Genomic DNA, 15,835 nt, shown 5'->3' with positions numbered 1-15,835 from the left:
AGTGAAAGATGAAGTTTAAAATCAAAATTGTGAATGAGTTGTGTATTGCCTATAGCATTTACGTCAGTTTACAAAATCTATTGGACAGCTCTGACAGGGTTCAGCAATGCTTTCTCCTCTTTCAAAACAATTTTTATTAAGTAGTTTCCATAGGAGTTGTTACTTATATCTGATACATGGCAAAACGTGGCATTCGAAGCAGAGGTGCGTTTCCCTGCTCTGTTTCAAGCTGTTGCTGACACATCTGTCTTTACTTCCCCAGATCCCAGGAACTACTTCATTGGGGATGTCTGTCTTCAACCTTAGCAATGCAATTATGGGCAGTGGGATTTTGGGTCTTGCTTTTGCCTTGGCCAATACGGGAATTCTCCTTTTTCTGTAAGTATTCACATGATGAATAGCTGATCTCTGTGGTGTTTCACTGTGTTTAAAGAATATGTGCACTGCCAGCAAGTGGAGGGATTTATAGTCCATCTGTAATGAAGTACAGCATTCAAGCCTGAAAATATTAGCTACAAGTTTCAGACATTTTTTTTTCAGTCCAATATTTCTGAGGAAGAAGCCATTACTTGTAATGCTAGGGAAAATTAACTCCATATTATTTACTACAGACCTAGATGGGGATTTTTCCTATGCTCTGGAAGCTATGCATACATTAGAAATACTCAGTAGTAATAGCTTCAGTGGGCTAGTACCTAGTTCTTACTTACGTCACAGGATCTCCAGAGCTTTCTTCAAAGTATGGTGCAATAAACACTTTTTTAAAAAACAAGAATATTTATATTCCATTATAAGTTACATATAGGATTTTCATCTCATTCCCACGGTTACTTCACTTTTTATGTGAGTACTTGAGAGCCAACATAAATATAACCAAGATTTTACTGTGGAGAAGAGTTGAGGCAGAGTACTTAACCAGGGAAAAAAAAGGTTTTTTATAAAGGAGAATTAAATAGTTTAAAAATGAAACAGTACCATTGAATGACTAAGACACTGTTATTTTGGATCTCAATATGAGACGTTTTATTGTGAAAAGTGATTGTTAAGAAACCAGTTGGGAATTGTGTGCAGATTTCAATGATAAATGTTCATTGAGGGGAGAAATACAATAATTTACAATATTTGAGAACTGTTCAACAGGGTTACTGAGTTTACAGATTGTTCTAAAGAGGTGTCATTTCTTGAATGTCGAATCTAAAAATATAGAACTTTGTCATTTCTTAGTATATAATGTGAGCCCTGTATAAAGCAGCATTGATGGCCAAAGTGGTATGTATAGCCATCTGCTCTGAGGTTTTGTGCCAGAATAGCTAGATCCATGCTGCTAGCTTACAGTTTGCTATGGTTGGGTAAAATCTAGAAATAATCCAAGGATTTAAACCATTTACATTAAGAATATATGAAGTCTCATAACTGTGTTGTCACTAAGCTAGGCTGTAAAATATCTGAATTGTAGTTTACATCTTTCTTTAGCAGGGTGACTCAGTTTATTTTATTTTTGCTACATTTTTTACTCAGTACTCTAGCCTGTATATGATAGTCCACCCATGCTCTGATAAGTACATCTCTGTGGGTACAAACTGATGATTGCAAAAACTGCTGTAAGGAGAGAAAAAAAAGTTATGTCTTTTCAGCCTTGTTACCTCTTCTGTGATGATAGTGTCTCAGCCAAGGAACAGCCTCATTTTCTCCATACTGCTTTAGTTTTCTATAAGCTCATCTTCTCATTCTTTCAGCAGTTTTTCATCAGAGTTCAGTGAAATGTGTTGTTCTAAAGGATATAAAAAGGCAGTTTCTTTTAAGTGAAGTAGATCAGACTGGTAATGTGAACACCAGAGAAACTTCTAACAATGTGTGATGGTGATTGAGTTCAACCCGAGTAGTGAGTATGTAGATCTGTATCAACACACTGTGCAAAAAACTGCCAAACTGAATGTAGAGATTCTATATAGTAAATAACAGCATTATTCTCTGTGGAATTAACTGTGTGTGTTCAAAAGTGGATAATTGGTTTTGTTAGATTTATAATGCCTTTAGATCTGTTGGCCTTGAGATATAGCAGCCAACTGAGATCACAGGTAAGGAAGCTAGCAGGACCTAACTGAGCAGGCTAGCTGAGCTTTCCCCTTTGAAGCCTGGAGATGCGTGATCCTAACATGGTGTCTGTAGTTATGCTTGAAAGTTGAACTGCTTTAAATGTTCTTTTATCATACAATAATCTTAGAGTTAAACCTAGTCTATTAGTGTTAGATTTTTTCTTACACTCTCATTCCATACATTTTTCCCATAAATTTGTAGTTCTGCTGTTGCTGTCACAGTTGATCATTTCTGCTTTCTCTGCTTTTTACACATGAGAAAGCTCTTAAATTCAGTGCTTCTGAGTAGCACAGTTCCTGAAAATTTATCCAGTATTGGCATGCACCATTGTGAAAAATAGAAAGCAGAGGCAGAAAAATTAAGGGAGAATTTTCAGCACTGACAAAGCAGACCCTGATTTCCACTCTCACAGCTTTTGGGCTCCTGCAGTATGAAGTGCACACATCCATGATCACCTGGATCACTTCGTATCCTAATATCCTTAGCATAAAACATGCGAAATAAACATGGCAATGACACATCCTATTTGCATAACTTAGTGCCATAACAAAGCATCATAGTTTCTAGGCAAAACTACTGAGGTAGGAACTCAGAGGAACTTAATCCCAGTGTTGGTGATAACTACAGCCTAGACCAAAAGAGAACATAATTTCCTGTATGCAAAAGGAGAGAAAAGTTTGCTGCCAAAAGATGGCCCAAAAAGTTTTGGAAGTTAGAGGTGAGCCAGGCCACCTAGGAATGGCAAGAGCAGTTGTTGCTGCTTGTGATTTCATCCTGGAAAGCCAGGTCCAAGAGTCATGGATGATGTTGCTGAGACATGTGGGCCAGCCATGCACAAGGTGCCTTCCGCCTGCATTTAGCCCAGCAATATACATCATCTGAAAAACCCTGTTGAGGCAGAGGAGCTTGTTAGATGAGGTATAGATTGAGACTAAGCTGAAGTTTCACACTGTTTCCTGCAGCCAGTGCTGCTAGTTTTGGCTGGAAGAACTCATGAAGCTGCAGCCTAACTCCTCCAGAGGTTTAGGGCAGCTGGCAGACCAGCCCTCTAGGAGACTGTAAGGTAGCAAAAACCTCATGCTCTTTTGTCCTCTGCACCCAGTACCTTATGAGGGTTCAGAACTGCTCTGTGAAATAATTCAGGTGACTGCATGAGCCTCACAGCTCTCCTAGCCCCAAAGCCTGGGATTTCACAATGGGCTGGGGACAGCATAGGATTCAGCTGACCTGGTAAATGGTGGTATCTGGGAGAAAGCAGCAGTGGCATCACAGGAACAGTTTGTTCTTCCCAACACTGTATCAGTCCTCTGACCTAAAATGTTTATTCTTTTGTGGGAAAGTGACTTTTGCATCTGCCGTTTGCTCGCACAGCTACCAGCACTTCTTTAAAAGCAGGCAAAACAAAGAGTAGGGGAGTGCTTTTGGGACTGTAGCGCAAGCTTCCCTCCTTCTGTTTTGAATTTGTGCAGAGCAAGTGGCATGGACATTTTCATTCCTTTCCAAGGGGTGGTTCTGGCATGAATATTCCTGTCCATACCACAGTCCTAACACAAACAAGTTTTTCATACAGTGCTAATAAAAATGCCAAGTGTCTGTAAGAACCCTATGGGGAGCTAAGGACAACAGATCAGATAAATACCTGGCTGCTTGGGAGTGTTATTTTTTCCGCTGCAAAGGCTCTGTGAGCTCAGTGCCTGAAAAACAGGAGCTTTTAATATTAAGACAGGCTGGATGCTGGCATGCAGAGCTGGAGCCATTTGGGGCTGGGAGTGAGTCAGCCCCAGCAGCTGAGCACAGGGGCTGAGCGCAGTGTCTGCAGGCAGACAGGGGCGGAACAGCTCAGCAGGGAACACGGGCAGGAGGAGGGCTTAGCAAATCTGTAAAAAATGGAGCAGAGTGACCTCAGCCAGTACAATCTCCCTTCCCTTCTCCACCTTCTCAAGGAGAAACACGCTTGGGGCTGTACAAAGAGTGTGTTGTTATTGTCAACCATCATTCTTTCTTGGCAGAAGAACAGTTCCCTCTATCACCTCTTTATGTTTCTCCCTGCTCCTCTGGCTCCAGGGAACTTGTGGGTCATTATTTGGCAGTAAAGTATTTCCAGTCTAAACTAATAAAAAAGTGGGGGCAAAAGGCTTCTCATCTTGTTCTTTCTACATATTCATATGAGAAAGATGTGTTACTGCCTATCTATGGCAGCAGCTTGTTTTCTGTTCAATTTTAGTGTTGTTTTTCTCGATGTCCGGAGGGTAGTTGTCATAATAAAGAGAGGAATTGCCAACAGATTGTCTGAATGCTTTTCACACACATCATGAAAACATCATCAGGTCTTTGTGTGTCAGTGTTGGAGAGGAAGACACACATGGTGCTTGACTTAAAGACATTGAGCAATGAGAAAATGTGCTTTTATGCACTTAGCCCCCAGCAGTGACTAATTATCATTTGTGCCAGCAAGTTCCCTACACAAACAGTTTGGTCACTACTTCCTGCAATTCTTCTGTGTGAAGTTAAATTATGGATCATGTCAGACCAGGGCTGACATCAGTGAGGGAAGATGAGTCTCCACCTGGACAAAGTATAAACTTTTGGTTGCTGCCTTTATTCCAAGGGAGGGCAGTCGAGCCTTAACTTCCCCTTTATTGGGCACTGTGAGACCCATAAAAAGCAGTTTGGGCATGTTACCCTTTGATGGTAACATATGAAGCGTGTCCTGGGGAAAGATGCTTCCATTTGGTATGGAAGTCCTTAAATACGGGACTTTCATCAAAATTTTTACTCTGCTTCCAGAATAAAAAGGTTTAGAATGGTTGTTGAGTGACATACATGGCTCACATGTGCTCTGATTCCTATCTGATAAGACGTCTTTATTCTTGCTTTTTTCAATATGGGGAGGTGTAACTCACTTAGCTGTACTCTACGGCTCTGCTCAGTTTTATTTGCTTGAATCCCTCTGCAAGTGGGGTCTTCTACCTCCATGGTGGAACTGCAAACAGCATGTGAATCACATGTATTTTAGGGCTTTTTGCATGGTCAGAAGGACAAAATATGGTCTCAGAGTCAGTCTGAATATGACCTGACATGAAATATTGCAATGTTAGACTTCATCTCTTATGGTAAGCTTTATTTTCCATTCTTTTATAGGCTGCTTTTGATTTCAGTCACGCTGCTGTCTATTTATTCAATACATCTCCTGTTGGTGTGTTCAAAGGAAACAGGTAATCTAAGATGTTTTACCATTTCAGTAGAATTATAAAAACCAAGAGGTGAAAAGTGTTCAGATGAAGCCAGGTGCTTTGTGTAAGGTGGAGTTTCTGTCACTCTGCTGGCACGATAGGAAGGCCTGACACATTTTGGGTCAAAAGCCCAGAATTAACAAGAATTTATGTCATGGCAATGCAGAAGAGCATCATTATAAAGAAAAAAACTTATGACAAAGAGTGAATTCTTTTGCCTGGAAATGTTGTCTTCAGTGAGCTAGAAGTAACAGCTCATACAGTTTCTTTGCATTACAAAGTGAATTGCAAGTGAAACATAGTGAACCTTCGCCTATGATGAGGAATACATGAAAATACAATTTGTCCTTAATGGTTGGTGTGAAATTCCTGATAGCCTCTGTGGTATAGTAGTAGTTTTCCTAGAATAAAATAAAAGGGAACAGTTCTTTCACAGAGAGAAGTGCATTTGTAACACAGATACACTATCTAAACACAGAATTTAGAAGTTTCCTACAGTGTTAAATGTCACTGTGCTCTGAAGTCCAAGAGTCTCTTTCCTTGTAAACAATCTCTGAAGCCATATTTTTTAAATTATCTGTGTACAAGAACACTGTAATATTTAAATATGCTATTTGATCACACATGAGTTACTGTTCTAGCATGTATAATATCAGCAACTGCCTGTTTAAACTAGGTACATGTGCCTCAATATGGACACATTTGTGCCGTATTAGTTCCCAAAATCTAAGCCCTGTTTTCTATGTTCCTGGTACATTTAAGCTCAAACTTATTTTTTATACAAGCTTCAAAGCAGAAATGCTAGCTATAAGGAAACATAGAGAAAACCAAACAATGGAATGCATTTTAAAAATCATCTGCCCAGTGTAACATCTGCAGTATTTTTCTTTTGGTTCTCATGTATCTCATGATCTTCACAATGCCCAGTCTTTTTCTCAGCCTAATTCACAGACAAGGTAAAAAACCATTTAACAGAAACACAAACCAAAATAGGGGAGTTTCTTAAGCTTGACAGTTACTTAAAAAGAAATCTTAGTTATAATTTTCATCTTTCTCCATTTTTACCAAAAATATATCACACTGAGAATTCACAAGTTAGGGCTTTGTCATTAGAAGTTGTAAATGATCCTGTTAAAGGTGGCTGTCCTCATTTGGATCCTTCAGGGAAAGCAAGCGGAATTGCAGAATGGCAGTACTGTGCCTGCAATGGCCAGGCTGCCAGTGCTGACTTGTAGGTCCTACTGTACTGGGTTTTGTCTGGAGAGGAGGCTTTCTATGTCATTCTCATTGCAGGCACCAATTTATGCCAGGATGGGGATACCAGAAGTTAACATGTCACTAGAGGTACATACAGACTCATTAAAGGAGTACAGTAGTCTCATTAAGGGCTTCTATTTCAAAAGTGACTGGTAGCCAACGATAACATTTATAGAAGTCAAGAAAACATAAGTTACATAAGTTTTAGCCCTAGAAATTACAAGAGAGCTCCCTATTTACTTGCAAAGGCCAGTTTTGGCTGCACAGATGGCTGGTTAGCTGAAAAGGAATCATGTTTCAACTCAACAGCTTTCAATTGTGTATTTGTTACCTTTCACCTCTTTTCTTTTCATGCAGGGTGCATGGTGTATGAAAAGCTTGGTGAGCAGGTCTTTGGTACCCCAGGCAAAATGATTGTCTTTGGCTCTACATCTCTTCAGAATGTTGGAGGTAAAGGAAATGAGGAATATTAGAAAACAAAGTGCAGGAATATCTCAATAATGTTACGTCTACCAACAAGTCAGGTTCCTCCTTCTCCCCACGACATCTTGGGATCTTCATGATGCTCAAGATAGCTGTGGCCAATGCTTTGCATGCAGCCTTTTAAAAATGCTGTAATTTTACAGTCAGTCACAGTTCAGGGTCTTCCATCATCAGACACCACTGTGGGAGAAGGTTCAGGATGCTTCTCTGTACTTGTTCCACAAAATACTTTATCCATTTTCTAAACTGATTTTCTTCTTCTTCCAGCAATGTTGAGCTATCTCTTCATAGTCAAAAATGAGCTGCCTTCCGCCATAAAGTTTCTAATGGGAAAAGAAGAAACCTTTTCGTAAGTTGAATTAATTTTGTTGCTTAGACAGTAGAATTTAACATTGTGTAGTTAAGTTTAAGCATATGTTTACAAAAGCTCTTAAGGATTGGATACCCTTTAGGTTTGTCAAAGTAGAGTTTCACAGGAGTCTCTCAGGGGGTTCATAAAAGCCAAGATGATTTTGGAAAGGAAAAGAAGATGGATAGGAAGTGAAAGTTAGTTGCTGTTTTTGCACGCTATATTTTCATGAAGAATGGTGATTTCTACTGATGCCTCAGAGCATTTTTGGAATTTTTAATTTTTGTAGATTTTAGAAGTAGTTGTGTAGTGAAGGTAGATTTTACTGTAGCTGTACTTTCCCACATGCTGTAACCTAATGTTTACATACCAAACCTGCTGCCCCATTTTATATCAATCCCTCTAGCGTGTTTAGCCTCCTTTCAAGGTAGAATGGTGGGAAAAAAACCATCTTATCATAGAATCCAATAATTTACGCTGTTAGGCAACACTTGAAAATATTGAGAGGAATGCAAGTTAAAGATGTTATGTGTTTCCCTGCATTCTCAGCCTCTTGCAGAATTTTTGCCCCTGGAACACTGTCCCTAGTGTGAAATTCTTCAGTATTAGCATATGACAACTGCAGAATATTGTACTTAGATTTCTACCACTTATCATTCCTTGAATTTACCAGTTTCTTTAATAGAGGGGGGGGCATTTTTTATAGTGGTAAATATCCCTCACTCTAGGTTATATGGTGTGCTGTAGTGCACAAGAAAGTGGTATAAATTTCATTCCTCCTCAGGATATCATACTGAATTGGACCAAGCAGTGGAAATAGGTCATACAGAACATCACTGACACTGTCCCTTCTCCTCTCTCTTGCTTTCCAGCAGTATTCAAAGCACTTTGCTAGAGGAGATACAGACTTAGACTGGCCAGTGCATGCCAGCCCGCAGGAGCCTTGTTTGCCACTCCAGTCAAATGCCTGGGTGGTTTCCCAAAAGAATTGTGGTGCCCCTCCCTGCTCCACTGCGCTGTATGTGTGACCCTTTGCACCATGTTTCGTTGTCCTGGCAGGGTGGCTTATACCAGGTTACACAGGTGGTTGTTCTGCCTCTCGGTCCCACTTACTGATCCCAGCAGTAGGGTGATATTTTGACTAGTGACTATGAAAATCTACTATACCTGAGTCAGACCAGTGCCTTGTTTCAAGGGCTGGATAATTTAAGAGTCTGCAAAGTCGAGATGTGAACCCTTCTCTCCTTTTGTAGGAGCTTGTAGGGTAAGAAGACCAAAGATAGTTCTGTAAGTACAGTAGTTAAAAAGGGTGACTGAATGAAGGGAAAGGCAGAGAGTGTTTAAGGTGTGCTCATGGTATGGTTTTTTAAATGTTTTATGCAGGGCATGGTACGTGGATGGACGGATTCTTGTTGTCATAGTGACATTTGGCATAATCCTCCCTTTGTGTCTCCTTAAGAATTTAGGTAAGATGAAAATGCCATTTTGGGCATCATGCCACTGACGGCCACGCTGACAAAAAATAAGTTACTTTTCTATAAGCATCAAAATTTTTAGTGATGATGTATTGGAGTTTGAAGTAAGATTCATACAGAGAATTGCATTTTCAAAAGTGTTTGAATCCACAGAGATGCTAGTAGGTACACAATGTATTTTTATAAAACCATGTAATGGTTTGATGACTTTGTCATCAAAGTCCAGTTGGGATCTTCCTTTTGAGAAAATAACCCAAACTCAGCTGATTTGACTTGTATCAGGGTATCTATGTCACATTCTGATTGCAATTGCACACTTTCATGTATTTTTCAATTGTCACAACCTCTTTCAAAAGTAAAATCAGTTAAACTGATGTGCACGTAAGCCTGAGGAAGTCAAATGGGTCAGAGCAAGGCTCAGGCCTGACCGAAAGCTAGGAGATTTGTTATGTGGGAGATTCCCAAATGGGAGACTTCCATACCAACAGGACATGTTTTTGTCCTGCCCAGAAGCTCAAATGCATAATAAATGTATCATACATTTGAACTTTTCATGAAGAAGCAAAAGGAAGTAAAATTCAAGATAAGACTAATAAAATTATTTTGTATAAGATCTCCTTTTAATTTCTTTCAGGATATCTTGGCTATACCAGTGGATTTTCATTAAGCTGCATGGTATTTTTCCTGGTGGTGGTAAGTTCAGCTTGCTTTGTTTGTTGGATGAGTCCCTTAGAACCATAGAGTCATTAAGGTTGGAAAAGACCTTTAAAACCATCAAGTCCAACTGTCAACCTAGTGCAACAAGTTCACCACTAAACCATGTCCTCAAGTGAAATAGCCACACATTTTTTGAACACTTGTAGGAGTGGTGACTCCACCACTTTCCTGGGCACTCTTTTCCAATACTTTACAACCCTTTTCATGAAAAAAGAATGTCCTAATATCCTATCTAAAACTCCCCTGGTGCAACCTGGGGCTATTTCTTCTCGTCCTGTCAGTTGTTACCTGGGAAAAGAGACTGACACCGACCTCCTACAACCTCCTTTCAGGTAGTTGTAGAGTGATAAGGTCTCCTCTGAGCCTCCTTTTTTTTCTTCAGGCTAAATAACCACAGCAGCTTCTCATATGACTTACTCTCCAGACCCTTCACCGCCTTTGTCCTTCTCTGGACTCACTTCAGCACCTCAGCGTCTTTTTTGTAGTGAGGAGCCGAGAACTGGACACAGTACTCAAGATGTGGCCTGGTCGTTGTCAAGTACAGGGGAATGATCACTTCCCTAGTCCTGCTGGCGACACTATTTATGATACAAGCCAGGATGCTCACAATTTCATTGATATTTTTATTTTAATTTGCTTTTTATTGTTATTTTAGCAATTAGCTATCTTCTGTTCTTATTCTAGGTTATTTACAAGAAGTTTCAAATTTCCTGTGGTGTACCAGAGCTAAATGCAACATCTATCCTATCAAATAGCTCAGCACATGAACATATGTGTAAGCCAAAGTATGTTATCTTTAATTCCAAGGTATGTTTCTTTTTATAATACTTATTTTTAATTCACATAATATGTGCACCTACACCCCATGTTCTTAATCCGATCAGTACCACATAGGGCCTGATTCTCCATGCTTCCATTTGTGATCCAGTGGTGAATGCAAAATGGGTCTCCTTGCTTGGTCTTGCGGAGATGCCATGATGAATGTACCTCCTTGCAGTCTTGTCCTGCCCTGGTAGTAGTTGTACTAAGGCTAATGAGTCTGAGCTACCACTGGACAATGAATGCTTTCTTCAGGAGATTTTTCCTTTCCACTGCTTCTTACTATCCATATTACAACTGTACCTTTAGACTCTTGTTCAGCAGGAGCTGAGTAGGCCACACCTGAATCCAAAGCCCAGAAGTAATCTCTGTCCTTTTGCAGAAAAACCACTGCTTTGTGACAGGGTACATGATTCTGTAGCCATGTGGTGAACTGGATAGCAAAAAGGATACAGTTGGAAGTTAGTCCAGCAAAAATTTGGTAGCCTTTCAGCTGGATGCTTCCCTCTGTCACCACACAGCTGCAAAAGAAGTTGGCCTAAGAGAACGTGAGAGCTTTGGGAGCAGGAGGAGGGCTCCTGTCAGCTGTGCTGGAATGCAGTGCTCCCAGTGAAACAGCCCCTTATCCAGCAGGCCATGGTCCTCAGGGCCTCACAGTTGCATTCGTAGAGAATACGCATGTGTAGCAGAGGAATGCAAAAATTAGTTTTTTAAAAATTCAATCTACCAGCTTCATTTGAAGAAGCCAATCCAAGCACTATTCTTTGGCTGGGGGAAACCATCACTCTAGATCCAGTGTGACAGAACAAGAATTAGTTAACTTGGTGTGTGCGATAGCAGCTTAAGTGTAGGTATTCCAAATAGTGTGGAAGGGCACCTTCTTCTACAGTGAGTCTCAAGCATTTGTTGAGCTCATCTCCCGAGGTTTGCCCTCAGGGCCAGTAGTTTGCCAATCATTTTAGCAACTTTGGTGTGTGAGAGGAGAAACAGGACAGTTTCACAGAATCAGAGTATAACTGAGGTTGGCGGAGACCACTGGAGGTCACCTGGTCCAACCCCCGTGCTGAAGCAGGGCCACCCAGCACTTTGTCCAGGCAACTTCTGAATATCTCTACAGATGGAGACACTACAGCAGCAATGTGCTGTGAGTGAGCGAGAGGAGCTGGCAAAGGCCTGGGCAAGGAAGGACCACTGGAGAGCAAACAGTGCATTTACTGAATTTGTCAGGCCTGGGATGTAGCACAGAACAGCTTCTGTGGGAAGGGGATGCCTGTGACCAGCACAAGATCTCAGAGGGTGGGACAGAGCTGCATGTAGGGATGGACTCATTTTGTCCTTGCACATTCATATGACCTCTGCTTGTACCCTTTCCCTCATGGAGAATAGAAGTGTCTGGGCACTGAGATCATTTGTGAAATTTCGAGAGGACTGAAATCCCCTCAAGCTCTTAGTGGAGAAAGGGGCGAGGTACTCCTCAGAGGCCTCCTGCACTTCCTGGTGACATAATGGTCTTTCTCTTTCCCCAAGGAAAAGCATGCTCCCTCCAAAGCCCTCCTAGTCCTTTTGTTGGGCTGGGAAATTAAGGGATTCAGTCTGGTACCTTAAATATCCATTTATTTGTAAGTTCTGCATTCCTGTTCTCTTTTCTTACAGTCTGGATGCGGGCTTCCTCTTCAGGACCTCAGCCTTAGCACCACGGGTGCGCACCCCTCTCCATGCCAAGGCAGGGTAGCGTAGCGGTGACCCGCCATATGTCCCTTTTACGCGTGACACTGTGCTAGTAACCGTGGCAGTAACTGGGCAGGCAGACCCATCCCAGGGAGCAAAATCAGCAGCAGTGTGGCATCCAGAGCTGCGCTCTGCGAGCACAGTCAGGGCTGCACTTGCACCACCAATGCGAAGACTTTGTCCTCGGGTGGAAAGCGCGCTGCTTTCTGTATTTCATTAAATGCGTGCTAATTGACAGGTCTTCTGCCTTCTCAGAAGGGCTCTCAATGTTTGGTTGAAGAATTCAACAAGCTGGAGCTGAGGTAGTTGAACATAGAACATTTCTTCACACCAGTGGAGGAAATACTTCTTTTTAACTTCTTTTCTGAAATTCTCTCTGAACAGACTGTGTACGCTTTGCCCACCATTGCTTTTGCATTTGTGTGCCACCCGTCAGTCCTCCCGATTTACAGCGAACTTAAAGAGTAAGCCTTTCTCTTTCTTTTTTTTTGTTTTTTTCCCTGTTAATTGTTTTGAACCATTTTACACGGAAAATGTTAGCACAGAGGTGCTCTGAGTCATTCGTGCCACTCAGAGATGTGCTTTAACAACACCCAACAAGCCGGTGAGCATGGCTGTCAGCTAGGAAATCTGGCCTCCCAGGCGTGCCGTGCTGCTGGGGTGGGGGCAAGGGAAGTGGAGAATAATGCAATACTTGGGAGTTTTCTCTGGAAGTACACAGCTGCCTGGGGAGAGCCAAGATGTGCTGGTCATTATTTGGCATAGCAGAGGCGTGTGTTCCACTAATGGTGTTTGTTCCAGTGCAACTAAAAATGTGTTGCAGTACCAGGAAAATAAAAGTACTTTCAGCCTCGGTGATATTAAAAGAGCTTTGCTGGTACTGCTGTCTCACTGACACTTCTGGCTGGGAAGGGCTGTGGGGAGCTGGAGACCAGTCCTGCTGGGACATTACTGGCAGCCCTGGGCAGCTACAGTGGGGTCCTGGGCTGTTGGGGAGCCCAGGGGAGAGATCAGCCAGGCATACCCCTGAATGCCCTCAGGCCCCAGCTGGTTGCTTTAAATTTCAAGTGACTTTAGCAGGTTCACAGGTGCCTATTTAGGGCATCCTTGTGTGGATTTAAAAGTCTAAGTTTAGGTACTGGAGTGTAAATATTTTAGAACAAATATCTAAAGATGAAATGTTTACACTTTACCTATTTTATAGGTCTGCATATATCCAGTATTTTCTACCCATGGGAACACAAATGTTCCTCTGCAGTCATTCAGAGTGTTTCTGTGTTTTTTTCCTCTCTGTGTACTTTTATGCTTCTCTCATTTTGACCTTTTAATTTAATTACTGAAGTATTTTAGGGCTGTCCTCTCTCCACAGGGCTTCACTCTGTTTAAACAGGTATGGCCATGGAGCAGAGCCATAGGTCGGACCCACCGTTTTTTGACTTAAGCCCCAAGTTAGGGTCCTTTTCCCCAGTCCTTTTCTTCCTTGTGTAGCTGTCAATTAATTCTTGTTTTAAATGAAAATGCATTTGTGAGTCTCCCCAGAATTACTGTGCTTATGCAAAGACTTAAATAAAACATTTTGAAACAGCTATTGAAAAATCCAGCCCAATCATTTTTATGTGTTCTTTTTCTGTTCTTTCTCCAGCCGTTCACAGAAAAAAATGCAGTTGGTTTCAAATATCTCATTTTTTGCCATGTTTCTGATGTACTTTATGACTGCCATATTTGGCTATTTGACTTTCTATGGTAAGTATTCAGCTCTTTATTGATCAGAGTTGAAAGGGGATACATGTTAAATCAATAGTGTATCCCAGCTGGAAGGAAAGTCCCATCCACTTATATTAAAATACTATTCCAAATAATTTTCCTTAAACTTTTCATATTGAAGGCATAAGTCCTTTCTTCCTTTTCCCCTTTGGATGAAAAGCACAAGTTGAAAGTATTATTTGCAAAAGGCGTATTCAAAATATGGGGGAGAGATTTATTTAACAGAATTGGGGGTTAGCTGGGGCCCACTAAGATTTTGTTCCAAGGTCCTCACCTGAATGACGTGTGTATTGGTAATGACTGGAGCATGTATATTTGCAAAAAATTAGACAGATTTGAGAGCAGGTCCTAGGAAGTGAGTAACAAATAGGCCATCACAGCCTTTTCACTTTTTTATTGACACTTTCATCATAGAGACAACAGACCAAATGTTTTCCCTGTGTCCCTAGAGCTGACCTCTTTAGGTCTTGGTTAAACAAACTGGCAGCGGGGAAGCTTTGAGTATTGTCCCAGCTCAGCTACCAAAGGATGGTTATTTCAGTGTTTGAGACTTGCACCCTGTCTCTTTTCATGCATATCAATTCTCTTAACAAATTATATTGTATCACTAAAGGATACAATATGTATGCCCTAAAGGCACAATTGTTAAGTAGAGTAGGATAAAATATGAATGTTGCCCAGGAAGCTCTTCCCATGTTCCAATATAATGAGAATGTTGAAAAGCAGTCTCTTTTTCCATGGACCATTAAGGGGTTACAAGACAGGTGGCAAAGCTGATGTTTGCCTTTTACTTCAGAGTCACCATCAGTCTTCTCCACCCTATTCCAAGTGACCTTTTTGTTACAGCCTCTTCATTTATGATACTGTCCCTTGTAAGCCACCAGTTGCAAGAGAAAGAAAATAACTAAATATGAAATGTGGCATTTTTTTCCTTCAAAGGTTTACCTATCTCATATTTGTTTTCCCAGACTCTCATTCTAAGGCCTTGAGTATACATGTATTGAAGTAACTTGAGGTCATCTGTTCTAATTTTCCCAATAAAATCACAAATAGGCTGCAAGTGACAACAGCATCAGCTGTTCTCATCCAACTGCTCCCATCTAATACATCTTCCTAGAGATGCATCAAATTAGCTGCCCCAGGGAGCAAATGGGTGTAAATCAGCATGGACCCCTTCACTTTGGCAGGGAAGAGATTCTGATGTGATTGCCCCAGGGATCTGAGGAGGCAGATCCGTGGCGCTCCTCTCTGGGAATCTCCCACATCCCTCAAGGACGAGGGTCTGGAGTCCATGGAGGAGGTAGGGGCTGCGTCCTTCTGGCCCTCCTGAGGGGGAATGGTGGAGGAATCCCTGGGGTGTCTTGTGTGCGTCTTCCCACATCAGGCTCCCCAGCACTGAGCCCACAGACAGAAGCTGTGCAGCTCTGCTGGGGCTTCTGCAAGTGTCAGTGCTGTGACAGGCAGCAAAAAAAGACATTGAGGGAATATAAAATTCCTCCACTTGGATCGTTCTTCCCCTTGAGACTGACAAGACCTTACATTTCATATGTTCAGTTACAGTGTTCTAACCCTCTTCTCTACCCTTACCTGGGTAAGAACAGTATTTTTATTGTGACCATTTCTTCTTTGCACCAATAGTACTTGTCTGTTTGCTGTGTTCTCAAAAGTGTTGCAGTGATGACTATATTTACATTGCAGAATTACAGAAAAGAGGTGTTTTTCTTCCCCTAAAAGGTCACAGTGTGGTTGGGCTCTGTGGTGTATCTAGCTGAAAGGAAAACAGACCTTCAACTGTAAGCCTTGCCCTTCACTTCCTACCTGGCTGCAGCCCGTGAGCGGTACAGAAGTTGCAGTCTGTGCTTGCAGGAGCAGAGTAAGCTCTGTGTCGCAGAAGCTGTGCATGTGCCCGGCTT

At 41.6% G+C, this 15,835-nt stretch overlaps 1 protein-coding gene across 1 annotated transcript in view; it reads left to right on the top strand.

Annotated features, from left to right (window-relative positions):
• Positions 1–15,835, top strand: part of SLC38A1 (solute carrier family 38 member 1) — a 42,749-nt gene that overhangs the window by 17,375 nt on the left and 9,539 nt on the right. The window contains exons 4-12 of the mRNA XM_050324896.1: positions 263–378; positions 5,239–5,312; positions 6,945–7,037; positions 7,338–7,419; positions 8,803–8,885; positions 9,529–9,587; positions 10,296–10,418; positions 12,543–12,622; positions 13,801–13,901. Of these exons, the coding sequence (XP_050180853.1) occupies positions 263–378; positions 5,239–5,312; positions 6,945–7,037; positions 7,338–7,419; positions 8,803–8,885; positions 9,529–9,587; positions 10,296–10,418; positions 12,543–12,622; positions 13,801–13,901 (811 nt within the window). The remainder of the gene's footprint in view (positions 1–262; positions 379–5,238; positions 5,313–6,944; positions 7,038–7,337; positions 7,420–8,802; positions 8,886–9,528; positions 9,588–10,295; positions 10,419–12,542; positions 12,623–13,800; positions 13,902–15,835) is intronic.

This window comes from Myiozetetes cayanensis, unplaced genomic scaffold (assembly GCF_022539395.1).
Source record: "Myiozetetes cayanensis isolate MyiCay16 unplaced genomic scaffold, myiCay2020 scf3, whole genome shotgun sequence".
NCBI classification, from domain to species: Eukaryota; Metazoa; Chordata; class Aves; order Passeriformes; family Tyrannidae; genus Myiozetetes; species Myiozetetes cayanensis.
This window is presented reverse-complemented; position numbering and strand designations above follow the sequence as displayed.